General features: G+C 34.0%; 1 protein-coding gene across 3 annotated transcripts in view; it reads right to left on the bottom strand.

Annotated features, from left to right (window-relative positions):
* Positions 1 to 17,161, bottom strand: part of NfI (Nuclear factor I) — a 218,254-nt gene that overhangs the window by 33,633 nt on the left and 167,460 nt on the right. For all 3 annotated transcript variants that reach the window (XM_074143669.1, XM_074143668.1, XM_074143667.1), the window contains exons 4-5: positions 14,821 to 15,004; positions 11,370 to 11,429 (exon numbers count right to left, since the gene is read on the bottom strand). In XM_074143669.1, the coding sequence (XP_073999770.1) occupies positions 11,370 to 11,429; positions 14,821 to 15,004 (244 nt within the window). The remainder of the gene's footprint in view (positions 1 to 11,369; positions 11,430 to 14,820; positions 15,005 to 17,161) is intronic.

Consider the following 17,161-nt stretch of genomic DNA (forward strand, 5'->3'; position numbering starts at 1 on the left):
ACTTCATTACAGTGATAGAGGGATAGCCATATTTAATTGCATCCCTAAACTGTTTATGTTTAATTACACCTAACTCTTTTTCTAAACGGTAGATACGTTCCTTAGAAAACCGTGCAAACAAAATTTACAAGCGACATACTTAATGGTAAATTTGGGGATATGTTCCACAACTTTAAAAAATCATGTAAATTAAAAAAACTCTGTTTTCCCAAAAAAACCGTGCAAAAAAAGTAATAATGAAATCCATATTACGTATTTAAAAAACAATTAATTTTTAATTACAAAAAAAATAAAATTGGTGTACAGTGTTTAGTCCAAAGTACATATAAAACTTTAAATTAAAATTAGGAATAAAAATCAATTTCGTAACTATTCAACCGCTACTTGATAACAAGCGAGCACTTTTATTGCGAACTTGATCAAATCAATCAATCAAATCAATGCTACCATCATCAGTAGATATGTCAGTATATGTGATATACTGAACACTTGAACACTAAATAACGAAATGTTGTGTTCCAGTTGAAGTACAACGAGATAAAGAGAAAAGTGATAATAAAATTCGGGTATTTCCCCGTTAGCTCCGGAATACAAAGTAAACAGAGCCAAGAAGTCATGTGAAGTAAAAACCAAGTCACTAACACTTGTTTGGGCATAAACCGACTTCTGGTCACACTGTATTTCTTATTGATGAACCGTGTTATTCCAAAATTGTGTGTAAAAAAAAAGGGTTGGATGTATTTACTGAAGGTTTATCTAGATTGGGCTAACTGTAAAAGTACTTCAACAATGAGGGCAGAAAAACCCTCATTTTTTTAAAGAAAACACGCATAATGTGTAAACCTTTACAGATTGTTATAAGCCCTGAAGATGATCTAGTGACTAAAATCGAAAGCTTGGCATTAATACAAATAAAAGAAAAATTACGACTAAAATTGGCAAAATCATCTTTCATTCACTTGGATCAATGAATCTGTCACCCAGCTCTGCGGCAGTGTCAGCAAAAAAATGCGCAGCTTCAATGTTGGGATATTGTAGAATGATTTCTGTACGTTTGATATCGTCGTGTTTGCAAATAATGATATAGACTTACAATACAATATGAATATATTGCAGGAAGAATTAGGGAAAATTCACATGGACGATTAAAGTCCATAAATCTAAAACTATGGAGATTAGCCGTTGCAGAGATGGACCGCAAAAATGTTAACATCAGGAATGTTATGTTGGAGCAAGTCGCTGATTTTAAATATTTGGGAGTGAATATTAATGAACAGGGCCGGAATCCACGGAGAAAATTAACGGAAGAATGGCTACGGCAGGTAGAATGTTCAATGCCCTTAAGAAAGGATTTATTACTTAAAAGGGAAATAACGAAGGGCACGAAAATAACGGTTTTTAAAAATACCTATCTCCCAATTTCAACCTATGGCAGCGAATCGTGGGCTCTAACTTCCTTAAACACAGCAGTCAGGTACAGGCAGCCGAATTGACCGTCGATATAACATCAAATTGCCTATCGGGATGTCACTTTACATGCCTGATGGTGTTATATCGACACGCGGGACGATTCACCGGACTTGACACCTATGTACTATTTCCTTTAGGGGATGTCTGAAAAACAAGGTGATTATTCATAACTTTTTTCTTTCTTTCCTTATTTCTGCTTATCTAAAAGCATTTCTAAATCTAGGTGTATCAGAATCAAGTCCGGGATTGCATCTGTAGCAACTAAACTAAAGCAGAGAAAAATAGATGCCTGTAACTCGGTTAAAGCCGAATCTATTTCTTTGGCAGTAAGGGACAATTGGCAGGAAAGTGCATGTCTATGTATCTCTAATGGTGGAGGCCAGTTCGAGCATGATCTGTAATATTAATGAGGAGTAAAATTTATAATAAAATAGTACTTTTCTTCTTATTCAACCAAAAAAACCGTTGAAATATTATCATTTTGAAATTTCTTATAAGAATCATGTTTTCATTCATAACTTGTAAAGAGTATCGCTCACAGAAAAAAACCTTTCGAGTAAATTTTTCTTAAAAAAAAATAGAGAAATCTATTTCTGAAATAAAAACCGCACCTCCCCACTTGAAAAAAAGGAAGTTGGTGCCTGAATCTCGCTTCTGGATTCAAAGAAAAAAATTTGCAAAGTAAATTTGGATTCCTAACAAAAAACTAAGGGAACACGTATTTTTTAGTTTTTTTCTAGCTATCTTAGTTTCCGAGAAAAAGTCGTTATCCATATATAGCTTGGGACACCCTGTATAGTTTTTGTTCTTAATGGGAAACTACTTTAAGAATAACTAGGGGACTTCAAAATGAGATTGTTAGGAACTCAATTGCAAACAATTTTAAGCTATAATAAAGATGTAAATTTGAAATTGCCCTAAATCGGAGTAGATTTAGTGACAAGTTGTAAATGGGACATATCTAATTAGAAACTTCTGAGAAGGTTTAACGATTTGTGAAAGGGGGGATCGTTTTCTCCCCTTTTTATTTGGCTTCGATATTTATGTGAGGTGCGGGTACACATAGCTCTAAACCCGGCTCCCTGCCTATATCTCGGCTGTGAGCTGTAAAGGGCCTAATTTAACATAGACGCACTGCACAGAAATCCTTGCGATCTTTCGATTAAACAACTATAGCTCTCTGACACACCCTTATATGTGTGTGAGCTAACTACCTTCGTCTAATGGCGGCTCACCTACCTTTTGGGTTTTGACTTTCTACTTCGCCACCAAAACTTTTACTTTTACTGCCGGCTAATCTTTATTTGTTGAGTTTACTTGTTTCACAAATTGAACTGCTATTCTTTAGCCCACTTCAACTTGTCAGAACTACCTACCAATAACTTCAATTCCCTCTTTATTCTTGCAAATGGAAATATTGGCATCGTATGAATTTTCGAAATTATATTTCCAAAGAAAATACATGTTGTGAGGCACTCTTTGTTCCAAATATCTTGTCAATCACTCAAACGATTTTCTCATTACATCATAATTATTAAATTTTAGAGAATTGTTCATAGTTTTTTGGCGGCTAATTCATTAATCCACAAAAATCAATCAAAATTACAATCTGTCCCAGTCTACTCTTTCCGCAAATCCTCGCCAAAGACTGAAGCGTCGATGGCTTCGCATTTTAGAAAAGGGCATCCTTCGAATTCACTTCAACCGGCATCCTGTGTTAGTCGACTTATAATGGTTTTCGTAGAATGGCCATTTTTCCAGCCATTTTTATTTTTTTGCCAATTTAAACCATTATTCTTTATTAATTTTTGGCCAAGCTTTCGACCTAGATACTGCGTTATCTTCAAGGCTTATGCTTATCAACAATTATAATAATTTTAGCATCAAATGTTGATGTACCTTCTATCCTAACTATTTAGGTACAAGGACTTACAGTAAATTATATTGGAATTATTATAGACGCTTACAAATTTATACATCTGTATTAAGAACTATCAGAAAATCTTGAAAACCTTTATAGTAACTTCCCAAAATAACTCGCAAAAAAATATTCGAATGAAGTAATGAAGTCATTGAGGAACTCCTTTTAATCAAAATTTTTTTAAAAATCAATTAACTTTACTTTTAGTTAAGTGGGAGTTCTACAGTGTATGACTACAGTTTGCAAACTCAGAAATACCTTCTACATAAAGTACCGTTAGCAGTAACAAGAGTATTTGCACAGTTAAGAACTTCAAGTCAATACTGTATTTCATTAAACATCAGTAACAATAAGTATATAATAAATCCAAAAATTTTCTTTCAGTTTTGTGATTTGAAAGTGTATGGAAGATTTGCCACATATACGAGGGTCGTTTGAAAAGTCCGTGCAAAGTCAGAGAGATAGCACCACTGGCGCGTATCGAGGTTATGTTTAGTTAGTAGCATCTCTTGGAAGAACACACGCCAAGTTTCAGCCAGATCGGTCTATTTCTTTGTGTTTGGCATTCGTTTGAATCGAGGAAGTCGAGTGATTTTCAAAAAATGGACGAAAAAGAATTTCGTGCGTTGATTAAACACTACTTTATGAAAGGCAAAACGCCTCAGGAGACTAAAGAGAAGCTTGATAAACATTATGGTGACTCTGCACCTTCGATTAGAACAGTTTATAAGTGGTTTCAAAATTTTCGGAGTGGCCATATGGGCACAAGTGACGCTGAACGTTCTGGACGCCCTGTTGAGGTTACTACTCCAGAAATCATTGATAAAACCCATGATATGGTGATGGATGATAGAAGAGTGAAGGTGCGTGAGATTGCTAGTGCTGTGGGCATCTCGAATGAACGGGTACATAATATTTTGCATCAACATTTGGACATGACAAAGCTATCCGCAAGATGGGTGCCGTGATTGCTCACGCTTGACCAAAAACGAAATCGTGTGAAGTGTTGCAAGGACGGTTTGCAGCTGTTCCAGAAGAATCCGCAGGACTTTAAGCGTCGTTTCGTCACTGTGGATGAATCATGGATACATCACTACACTCCTGAGACCAAAGAACAATCTAAACAATGCGTTACCAAGGGGGAATCTGCGCCAAAAAAGGCGAAGACCGTTCCTTCGGCCGGAAAGATTATGGTGACTGTCTTTTGGGATTCGCAAGGAATAATCCTCATCGACTATCTGGAAAAGGGTAAAACTATTACAGGTGCATATTATTCATCGTTATTGGACCGTTTGAAAACCGAGCTGCAAGAAAAACGCCCACGATTGGCCCACAAAAAAGTCCTTTTCCATCACGACAACGCACCAGCTCACACCTCAGCAGTTGTGGTCGCAAAATTAATGGAAATAGGGTTCCAACTCGTTTCACATCCCCCCTATTCTCCAGACTTGGCTCCCTCGGACTACTATTTGTTCCCCAATATGAAGAAATGGCTGGCGGGAAAAAGATTTTATTCAAACGAGGAGGTGATTGCAGAAACGAATGGCTATTTTTCAGACTTGGACAAATCCTATTATTCGGAAGGGATCAACAAACTAGAGCAGCGTTGGACGAAGTGTATAAGCCTAAAAGGAGACCATGTTGAAAAATAAAAAAGGTTTACCCCAAGAAATTAAGTAGTTTTTATTTTTGCACGGACTTTTCAAACGACTCTCGTATTGTTTATTTCTCAATTAGACAGAAATATTTAGAAAGATGTTCTTTTTGTATGTACTCTCTGTTAGGTTCAAATGATAAATTTATAAGAATTATGTTTTTATTTATTTAAAAGAATGTCAGAGAAGAAAAGCCCAACTTTATTGATTTAAATTGTAATTTGCCTATTTAATCTTAATTTTATGTTATCTTATAGTTTATTCAGTTTCATTTATATATTTTTTCATTACTATTTACTTAATGAAAGTTTCTTTCTTTACTTATTATGTTTTTTTGGAAGTATGAGTTTACTTTTGTATTAATGAGCTCAACTCTTTGTATGTGATTGCACAAAATAAATAAATAAATAAGTTAAGTGGGAGTTAACAACTTTAAACCAGATTTCTTTTTGTTTTTCAAGGTTTTTTTTGTGACCGAGATTAATTGTAGATTTAGAAATGGCATCTGTACGTAAACTCTTTGAATTGTTTACGTCTATTGGAAAGAAGCTTAAACCGTGTATCAACAGAGAATCGCCGTTTCAGGTCCTCCTGCTCTCAGAGTTTCATTTGCAGTAAAGTGCGCCCTTGGGATAGTACTTTGGGCAGGGTTGATGGCAGTACCACTTTGGATTATCTGTCATATTCGCTCTTACAGAGAGAAATCATAGAATTCCCATATATTAGATATTTTCATCTAGAATTACAAGAAAATCTTGTCGTAGTACACGAATGCATTACTAGTTTAAGTAATAGATAGTCTATTTTTCCATTTTTAAGTCCAGTTTGTTTATTACCTCTGACATTAAATGGTAAATTAATAAAAAATTAAATATAAAAACAAAACTTTAGTAAAGTAAAGTAATCGCCGGTCTTTCAGGCAGGGCTTAACGTCCAATTACAAAAATCTGTTAGATCTGGGTTGTTACAAAAAAAAAAAAAAAACATTACCGTTATAAAGGAGGATTTTTCGTATATTTTAAAGAAAATTTGGGGATTTTATCTTTTATAGAAATAGGGAAAAAAATTGTCAAAGTTGGGTGTTTTTCTACGTCGCGCTTTTTCGTGCAGTTTTTGACGATCAACCCTTATACAACTGTCCTACCGGACTGTTTTAATTATGTTACTTTAGCAGTTGAAATAACTGTGTAGTTCTTTATATTTATTTGACTATTCATTATAAACAATTATGTGGTTTTGTAGGTTATTTTAATATTTTTCTTCTTTTTTTTTATAGCCCAATTCCTAAGAATGTATAGTTAAACTACTCTTCAAAGATTTTGTATGATAAATGCCTCTAACATCTTAAATACTAGCTATCGTAGTGGCGTAAGATTAAAAGAAATTGTAAACGTAAGTATTACTTTTGTTATAAATAAATGGGGCTGATTGATTGTTTTCAAAAAACTTTAAAAGTGTACTTATAAATAGAAAATTCGAAAAAGTAAATTTACCTTTGAACAGTAATTCATATCAACCAATGTTCTTAACATTTCCTTTAAGCCAGATCTCTCGGAGTTAGTATTTTATTTATTTATTTTTTTTAAAGAAGGGTACCAGAGGTTTTTCTACTTCTTCTTCCTTATTCTTTTTAAAGAGATGGGAATAGCTAGTTAAAGGGTAAGGGACGCTTGTAGATGATTGCCTGGGGATTTGCTACAGGTAATGTAATGTAAAGGAGGAGGCTTTAAGTGCAAGCGACATAAACTACAGCGCAAGCTGGGCTCCTCGCTCCAGATAATAGAGACTTTCTCAGTGGTATGGGATGGCCAAGTAAGGGAGGCGTTAATGCGCCCGGCTCACCTATCTACGCGCACATTTAGATAGCTATTTCTTGCACAATTCCTTTACATTTGCTCGCTCTAATACTGTCGTCTAACTTTTAGCCTTCTAGTCCATTAATGGCCGCACATAGGCTTGCCGCAAAAATAAACACACAAAACAAAACAAAAACAAAAAACATACTACCTTCATCTTATAAAGCAAAATTCTCGACAGTGTTTTTGGAAACTGCTTGATTTGCAACATTCTTTAAAAACAGTAATATTAAAGGATCATGTTGTATTGTATTAGAAGGCGTTTCAACCAAAAAGCGGAAAGAACGCAGGCAATCCAAAATGCCCATTGTTCCCCGCCCCGGCTAAAGATTGCCGGATAACAGTACTCACCACATTGGACTCACCACAGCCAGCGCAAATTGGCGACTGGGTAAGGCCCCACATTTGAAAAGATGGTACGCTAAATTCAAATGTCCACTCAACCAACCTGAACCAAACTGGTGGATCCGGGACCTGCTGAAACTAACCACAGCCGTTTTAGACAGGCCAAGAATTTCCTTAGTCTGACGGCAATCAGCTAGAGATCTCCACCTTTTCCGATGTTCCTTCAAAATCTATTGCTCCACCTCTGTTCTAAAACGTCGATAGGATACAGGGATAATGGGCTGAGGAGTCATTGTTATCATCGCAGCTCCTTCCTTTGCTGTTTCTTCAGCAAGTTCATTACCCGGAATCCTGAAATGACCAGGGGACCAAGCAATCGAAACAGTATTCAAAGCTCCTAACTAATTGAGAGTAGCATAGCATGAATTGACCGAAATTTGGTTAACTAACAGGATAAATAAATATTAAAGGATAAATGATGAAAGAAGAAAGGATATGAAATATTCACATCCTTTCTCTAAATGCAATTCTCACACGCATTAATCTTCTCAATATTCTTTTTCTACTATTCGGAGAATTTTCTCAGATTTTTTCAAATGTAAGATTACTTGGGGGGTAAAAAACCAAATTGGCTGGTAATTGATTTGCGATTTTAGAAATTTACAAAAATATTAAAATATGAGCCAAAGATGTGAATGCACTCTTATTAAAAGTAGACATAATGAAGGAAATGACAGAGAAATTACAAAGAGTCCCAGTGCGGACAGTTTTTTCAAAATCTATTCAAGCGCGGTGAACATGAATCTCAGAAATTTGTAAAGGTAACTTTATCTTTTTGGTGGGCTCAAGGAATCTTAAAATAGATAATTCTGGTAAAAATTTGATACGTCGCGATACTTCCACTTAATTTAAGTAAAAATAACTGCCTTCTAAATTTGAATTTCTATGGGAAGAGTTTGGATCTTTACTACCTCGTGATGGCCCCCCTACATTCGAGCAACTAAAATCCTAATACCATGCTAACATAGTTAGTATGAAGACTTGCCCCGTAAGTAGAATTACTTTATGAATAACCGGTTGCTTTTAATTACATCGTCAATTATTTTCAACAATTATTAATTTGACAAAAAATGTTACATGTAATGGCCCAACAGCTTGAGAGATTTAGAATTCCGTTCGTAAAAATATAAAAGCATTGTTTTTCGCTGAAAAAAATAATCACAAAGTGAATTCTGGAAGGCCTAGCCGCAGAGCTTACAAGATTGAGAACAAAAAAGATTATAGTCTAAAGCGGCGATTTGGCCCAGATGGGCAAAGATTTCCTAATGTGCTTTTCTTAAATAACAAAACGACAAAACCAAATTATAAATTTGTATACGTTGTTTACAAAAAAGGTAACAACAAGAAGAAGAACAAGAACAATTTCTGAAAATGCCGTTTTTGCTCATTTTCGGCAACTTTTTTCTCGAAATCTATTAGGTCTGGGTGGTTGCAAAAAAATTACAGTTTTAAAGGAGGATTTGCCCTATATTTTAAAGAAAATTTGGGAATTTTATCTTTTATAGAAAAAGAGAAAAAAATGGTCAAAGTTGGGTGTTTTTCAACGTTACAGCTTTTTCGTGCAGTTTTTGACGATCAACCCTTATACAACTGTTCTACCGCGACAGTTTTAATTACCGACTCTTTGATTATCCTGAACTGGACAAAGAGTTCACTTGGTTAAAAAAACTCTAAATTTGTTTGTAAATGGCAAAGCAAATTTATTCCAAAAAAAATCTATCTAAATTGGATTCAAATCTTTTATAATCTTAATTTCAAAATACTTTGAAGATATTGAAAGTTTAGTAACAATCTTGGTTTTAGTAAATACCACTAAGTTAGTAAGACTTGAGCACACTGATCATTTGCTTTTTAATTCTACAATTATTTTTTTTTTTAATTCAAAATTGACAAGTTGTACGTTAAAACAATCCTTTATTTGTAATTAAGTTAAATTAATTTTTAATCTTCGGGTGCAAAAAAAAGAAGAAATGCTTCGATTATCTAAAATATTGGTTTAATGACTTCCACTAAATTTCTTTTTCGAAAGGAATCGCATCCCGATTCCATTTTAAGGTATTTTAATTTCGATTCTGCTTAGTTAAGGAGATTAGGGAGAAAAATTAGACAAAGAGCACTTAAAAACGTTAAATTATTCATCCCTTATTGACAGCAGTGCAGAGCATCATGATCTTGATTTTAATCTCTTTACTTGTGGGAAATAATGTCCCGTACTGTTTTCATTTTAACACTTAAATGAGTTTAACAACACGAAATTTGTGCCCTAAGCGTGAAGTTGTTGGTAATAAACGAAAGCATTGCGCGATTATTATAATGGAATCCAATTTTGGTGTTAAAGATAGTTTTAGAGAACTGGGAGTAAATAGAATCTAGGAATTAAACAGGGTTTTTTATTATAGTTCGGCATGTTTTGAAAAAGTTTTCAAGTAGCTCTTTTTTGCAAAGTTCTTGAAGATTTTGCAGTTAACCTTACGAAAAAGTATGAACATAGAGGCTGGTTAGAGTTCACGAAGGCTCTACAGGGGTCCACAAACTTTTTATACACAGGGAGCCAAGTTTACTGCCCCTCAGACCGATGGTGGGCCAGCTATAAAATATAAAACTATTTTAAAGTAAAAAAAACAAAACGGGAACAAATAGAATATTTCAAATAAAGAACAAGTAAATTTAAATCAACAAACTGCCCAGTATTTCTGGGCTTTTGGGCTAATGAGATGGTCCAATGTACTGTTTAGTTATAGTACTTTGCTTTTCTTCCTACTTCTGCTGTTTGATTTTTACACTGTTTTCGGAACCGTGACGCGTGCATCCCGCGCGTCATCGGAAGTAGTACTGTACATAAGCGACGCAGCGCTTTGCGGCGGCACCGCCGCATATAGTGCTCCTCCTCTCACTGACCACCAATGAAAAAGATGCCCCTTCCGGAAATGCGGCGGGGGCCCGGATAAATGTCCTCAGGGGGCCGCATGTGGCCCGCGGGCCGTAGTTTGGGGACCCCTGGTCTACAGTCACTTGTATCCACTTGTATTTTCTCAAATATAAGTGTATATAACACATTCCTATGCTTATTTCTCATTAAATCCACCAAAGATGTTTGTAAACGAATAGTATCCTTTGAAAAATCAGAAATGGCTCATTAGAATGTGAAAAATTCGGATAGTTTTACACCACGAATCACAAAAAAGGTGTGATGATAGAGAACCGCTGCCGAAATTAATTAATTAGATTAGAAATTATCCTTTAAGTCAAGATTTTCAGTGTTTCTAAAAACAGAGCACCACTCAACCATAAACCATCTTACAGCCCTACTTGGTTCCCTAAAAGCTATCGAAAAATCCACATCGCAACCTCCCTTCACGCCGATTTGAGCTCTGTAAAACTCTTCCTATAAAACCCCAAGCGATCTACGTTTTAATAACAAATGGACTTCTCGTGATGAATAGTGCATTTATTTCGGTAATCAGCGCTAAATATTATAAAAACTATTTGATAATCGCGTGATTATATTCCAACCTATTTCTATTAGTCAGAAATTTCTACTAATTCTGGATTTTTGTTTTTTAAATTAATCCCAAAAAAGTATGTCTTCAGCCAGATAACAATAAGTCGCGCTTCTCACGTTTCTGCATCCCTGTGTAATGGAAGATTTGAATCTGGAGTTTGTCCCACATTCAGCTTACAGCCTAGACCTGCCACTCCCTGATTACCAACTCTTCCGCTCCATGATTGATTTTAAAAATACTGAAGAGAGGACTGTAGAGGAGATAACTGCTGGCAACGAAAGGGAATTGAATTATTGGCTATCAGGTTGAATCTCTTTTGAGTGGTACGCTAATTTGGGAAGAAAATAAACCATTTTTAAATTGTAACCGCAAATTTTGAAATGGAAACCGCAAAAAAAAGGTTGCTACGCCCCAATCTTTCTTCCTTCTTTTTTTGCACAGAGTATAGTTTTAAATTGGTTAAGAAGGGAAAGAGATTAAAATTTCTGAGTAAAATTACTATTTAAAACATTCAAGTGAATTTAATTTCTCGCTTTTAGATAAATTTTTGGAAATTTACCTTGACTAGGCCTTGCTCCGCCTCTGTCGGAAAGGTTGTCTGATAGGCCGCTTAAAATTTCTGAAAACATAATTTTAATTTTTTTTTTTTTTTTGAACAAGGGGTGTGATTTAAAAAAATGCTGACTTCAAAAAACAGTGGAGTTCTATTATTTGGGCTTGCATTTTGGAAACCTTATCTATGAAAGATTCCCTAGAATGGTTTTGCTTATTCTCAGGATAAGATTTTTTGGGGGGACTCAAAATTTTGATTTTTTATTTTGCCCGAAATATATTTCAGTAAATTTAGTTCTGGTTTAAGGCACCAAACCAAAAACCACATAACTCTAATTAAGTCTTCAAATATTTTTAAATTATTTTTATCCATAACTGTGTTAACCGAATATAATTCATGAAGGATTGTTAGTAAATTATTATATGTAGTTCATACAAATGCAATTAAAAAAATAATTTAATCTTTTTGTAAGTAGAAGTATCGCGACCTCGCTAATTTTGAATTTTGTTTGTTTCGTGGTTCTCAAAGTATGGAAGGTGTAGTTTTTACTGGTTTGAACATGTGTTGGTATCTGATAAGTTAATTTTTAGTACACCAATTTAATGTAAAAATTTTTAAATCAGGTATCACCGTGGGGCTCGTCATTAGCCTATAATTTTTATTGAATCGATTTTTCAATTTCGTTTTAAAGGGAGGGAATGTGTCCCCAAAAACTGCCCTTACAATTTTCTTGTTTATAATGATAGCATAAATGAAAATTTATTATTTCTATTTAAAAAAAATGTTTCCGGCAAATATTTATCTATTCTTCTAAATGATCATTTATTAGATTCAACACTGGAATAACCTGAAAGATTTTTTGTTGCAATTAAGATACTTACGAATATGGAACAAATAATAAAATCCATATTGGAATTACAAACTTAAAGTAGAACTAAGTAATAACAAAAGCCAAAGTTTTCATTGCTTATAACAATATTTAAAAGTAGTTTAATGGATTAGAATAAAATTCCAATTTTGGAAAGTTTGCTTAATTTTTGATGTTAAAAAACGGATTCAAAATGTAACCATACATTTTCATTTTAAAAATATCTCCTTATCTTTAACTGAAGTCTGAATGGAAAGCCTCCAAATGCTGGTGATTGGAAACAATATGGTTTTCCTACTTTAAATAAATTTGGAAACTGACTGAATTTTCTTTCCTCAAGACTATGTTTATCAGAATTTTCTTAAGAGCAGAAATTAATCTTTAAATTCATTCGTTTTCATTAAATTTATTAAATATTGAATCTAGCCACGAATCGAAGTAGAGTATTAAATCGATTCAAACAGGCAATAGCTGATAAACTAAGGATTTCTGTGAGGAACTATTGAATTGTCATAAAACAAAAAACAGTTCCGAATTTTGGGCTTCACAGAATTTACACACGGTAGAAAGAGGGCAAGTGAGGTTTTTCAAACAGCTCCTTTGTTGGCCCAAATGTACCCCCGATTATATAGTTCGGTTAGAAACTGGAAGGGTACCGTTAAGCGTCACCGTTTTTAAGAAAATGTTGTCCTATTGGACTAGGGTTCTGGCAATGGAAGAGAGTAGGTTGCCAAAATTGTGTTTTAACAAGCTCAAACAGTTAGAAACAGTAGGTACAGGAGGAGCAGACAGGAATTGGTTCAGTCAGTTGCGGCGATGGCTAACTGTTATCGGAGAGCCAAATGTTATTTTTGAAACAGAAGTCGACATAATTAAGAAAAATATTATAGAGAAGTGGACAAATCATGTGAGGTCTATGGATATTCAAAGAGCGATTAACTCAAGCTATAGTTCGGTTTACAGGCATATTAGTGGGCTAGGTATGATAGAGGAGTACGTTAAATTCAATTGTGCGATCGATAAAATTAGGGTTGTGAGCCAGCTACGAGTAGCAAGCGATAAAAGTATAAAAGTCTGGTTTAAAAGTGGAGGCTACCACTCTATAGATACCCAATCGGTCTGCACAATATGTAATTTGAATAAGTACGAAACTCTAGAACACCTTTTAATAGAATGCCCCATTTATCAACCAATTAGGCGCCACCATCTATCAGAGTTTGTCAACGGAAATGCACTTAATAAATTTCTATGTATTGAAAATAAGGACCACCTAAATAGAATATATTTGTTTACAATAGAAGCATTAAAGATAAGATCATTTTGCCTTAACGAATAGGTATTATTTTCTGTTATTAAATTTTAGTTAATATTTCAGTTTAATATACTTGTACATATATATAAATTAGTTTAAGTTTACGTATTGCACGCAGTTTATATTGATTTTTATTTCATTGTATTGGAAAATTATAGCACAGAACCCCTGTAATGTGTATATTTAAACACTAAATACAGAACATTTATCTATCTATCTTATCTATCATAAAACAAAAAACTGCTTTTTGATTTAACCGATCGCTTTAATTTTAATGATAAAGTGTAATGATCTAGAAGGCTGTTCACTAAGATTTTTTGCAAACGAAAAGTGTTTCAATTTTTGTGTGCTTTTTACTATACTTTAATTGCCCCCATTTTTTTGAATAAAACATTTCCAGATTTTAACTGAGCCAAAAAGCGCCTCTATGAATCGTTTCACCATCCCCCAAGTTGGGCCATTTCGCCCAATTTTTGGAATCCTTTAAAACAATGCGTTTTGTGGATATGCATTGACTTTCGTACAGCATCTGTATTCCAGTTCTATTTGTATTTAGTAGAAGTAAACTGTAGTCTGATGAGAATTCATCAATTATTTCAAATAATGTGCTTAACAAAAGCTTAAAATTTAATAAGTTAATGTATAAGGGTTGATTAAACGACAAAAGATACACGAATCAGCAGGTACCCAACATTTCTTTTATAATTCAGCTTGCTATTTCAGCCAGTTAGAAACATTCGAAAAACCTTACGCGTTTTATTCAAATTTCGCTTTCATTTCTCTTACTACAATTGGGGCTTTTTAAGTATTTTAACTTCAGTTTTGAACAATGTTTACATTAATCCTTAAAGAAGATATTAAAAACACGTAAAATATCCTTTTTTGGACATTTTATAACAATTTAAGTAATTTTAATGCATTAATATTTTTTAGAATTTGTTAAAAGTCACAGACCCTTATGCAGGCCATTTTTATTCATATTTCTTTTTTGATTAAAGTAATGATAAAATCTATATTAAATTTTTATAAATAGATGCAAATTATTCTTTATATTTATCGTTATTTTAGTAATAATTGCTGTAGTGGAAAAATATGTGAGCGTTAAAAATAAGTTATGTTGCAATCATTCATATCTGATTGAACCTTTAAAATGACACACTAATGCCAGATTACAGAAACATAATTATTGTTGAATTAACGATAAATGAATAAATACAAATAATTGCATTTTAATGAAATTAAAAATGATTGATAATTATGTATTTTTCTTTTGTTACCGTGGCTATTGATGAAATTGGCTAGGTAGAGATCCAGTTCCCGGACGGAGACGTTGATGTGGTATGGATTTACACAAAGATTAGGGTGAGCACATTCGGCTGCCTTCTCCAAGCGTTCACCGTCCGTACTCTCTAGCGGGATCGCTTTGAAGAGAATTACCATAACTAAGTCCAGTCTCCAGACCTGCAAGTTCAGTCACATAGAGCCACTACTTCGTTAAATCCAAGAACTCTATTATAAACAAAAAGTATAATAATTCAGTAAGAACTAATTTTCATGTCCCTCCCATGATTCATACAAAAATCAATTTGAATCTCACAAAAACAAAAAACAAAAAAAAAGCAAAAACACACTAACAAAACTGATACTAACACAAACGCTTGTCCTGAATTAACGAACGATTTTTCTGACTGATCCACTGTACCTTAACACATTATTCAAAATTTAAAAAAGTTTTTAATTTTTAACGTATAACCTCTCACATTCCAGTGCTTTTTTACTTCTTTCTCAAAATAGGTCGACCTACGATGCACAATCTAGCATTGGCCTTATTATGAACTTTCAAAAACAGAAAAAGGAGAATTCTAATCAAACTAGGTGACCATCTCTACATGTTCCAGTGCTTTTTTACTTCTTCTTTTTCAAAGTAGGTCGACCGAAGATGCACAATCTAGCATTGGCCTTATTATGAACTTTCAAAGACAGATAAAGAAGAATTCCATTCAAACTAGGTGACCATTTCTACATTTTCTAGTGCTTTTTTACTTCTTCTTTTTCAAAGTAGGTCGACCTACGATGCACAATGTAGCATTGGCCTTATTATGAACTTTTAAAGACAGAAAAAGGAGAAGTCCAATCAAACTAGGTGACCATCTCTACATGTTCCAGTGCTTTTTTACTTCTTCTTTTTTAAAATAGGTCGACCTACGATGCTCAATGTAGCATTGGCCTTATTATGAACTTTTAAAGACAGAAAAAGGAGAAGTCCAATCAAACTAGGTGACCATCTCTACATTTTCTAGTGCTTTTTTACTTCTTCTTTTTCAAAGTAGGTCGACCTACGATGCACAATGTAGCATTGGCCTTATTATGAACTTTTAAAGACAGAAAAAGGAGAAGTCCAATCAAACTAGGTGACCATCTCTACATTTTCTACTGCTTTTTTACTTCTTCTTTTTCAAAGTAGGTCGACCTACGATGCACAATGTAGCATTGGCCTTATTATGAACTTTTAAAGACAGAAAAAGGAGAAGTCCAATCAAACTAGGTGACCATCTCTACATGTTCCAGTGCTTTTTTACTTCTTCTTTTTTAAAATAGGTCGACCTACGATGCACAATCTAGCATTGGCCTTATTAACTTTGAAAGACAGAAAAAGGAGAAGTCCAATCAAACTAGGTGACCATCTCTACATGTTCCAGTGCTTTTTTACTTCTTCTTTTTTAAAATAGGTCGACCTACGATGCACAATCTAGCATTGGCCTTATTATGAACTTTCAAAGACAGAAAAAGAAGAATTCCATTCAAACTAGGTGACCATTTCTACATTTTCTAGTGCTTTTTTACTTCTTCTTTTTCAAAATAGATCGACCGAAGATGCACAATCTAGCATTGGCCTTATTATGAACTTTCAAAGACAGAAAAAGAAGAATTCCATTCAAACTAGGTGACCATTTCTACATTTTCTAGTGCTTTTTTACTTCTTCTTTTTCAAAGTAGGTCGACCTACGATGCTCAATGTAGCATTGGCCTTATTATTAACTTTGAAAGACAGAAAAAGGAGAAGTCCAATCAAACTAGGTGTCAATTTCTGCATTTTCCTGCACAGATAATTTCTGGAAGTGGCCGAAAGCGTAGCCTTTAGTCTCGCAATAAAGATGATGGGTCCGCAATGTTAATTTGTATGGTGGTACTGGGTTCGATTTCCGGTCTATACCTTGGAACAGTTATTGATAGAAAAAGCTTTAAAAGATTATCTATTTTTCTGTAAAATGATTTTGTAGAGGGAAAATTAATGTAAATGAAACTAATAGCCGCTTTTACTTCTTCACTTAAGAGTTGCAGTTCCTAACATTTGATTTTAACTAAATCTAGCTAACGTGAAATGTCCACATCAGACTCAAAAACATAGCCATGAGAATGCCCCAAAAAAAGGAAGAATATTCTTGACAAAAGTTTGACATAAATCGCATGAAAAGACAAGACAGAAGATACACCAACCCTTTAATGATGTAAAATGTTACATTGTAAATTAGCCCTTAAGATGACCTAGTCCCTAGGTCGAAAGCTCGGCACAATAAAAATATATCATCACTGAAAATGGCACTTATTTTTTTCATC

The sequence above is a fragment of the Rhodnius prolixus genome, unplaced genomic scaffold (genome assembly GCF_049639745.1).
Source record: "Rhodnius prolixus isolate KJV_2025 unplaced genomic scaffold, Rpr scaffold_12, whole genome shotgun sequence".
Classification (NCBI taxonomy): Eukaryota; Metazoa; Arthropoda; class Insecta; order Hemiptera; family Reduviidae; genus Rhodnius; species Rhodnius prolixus.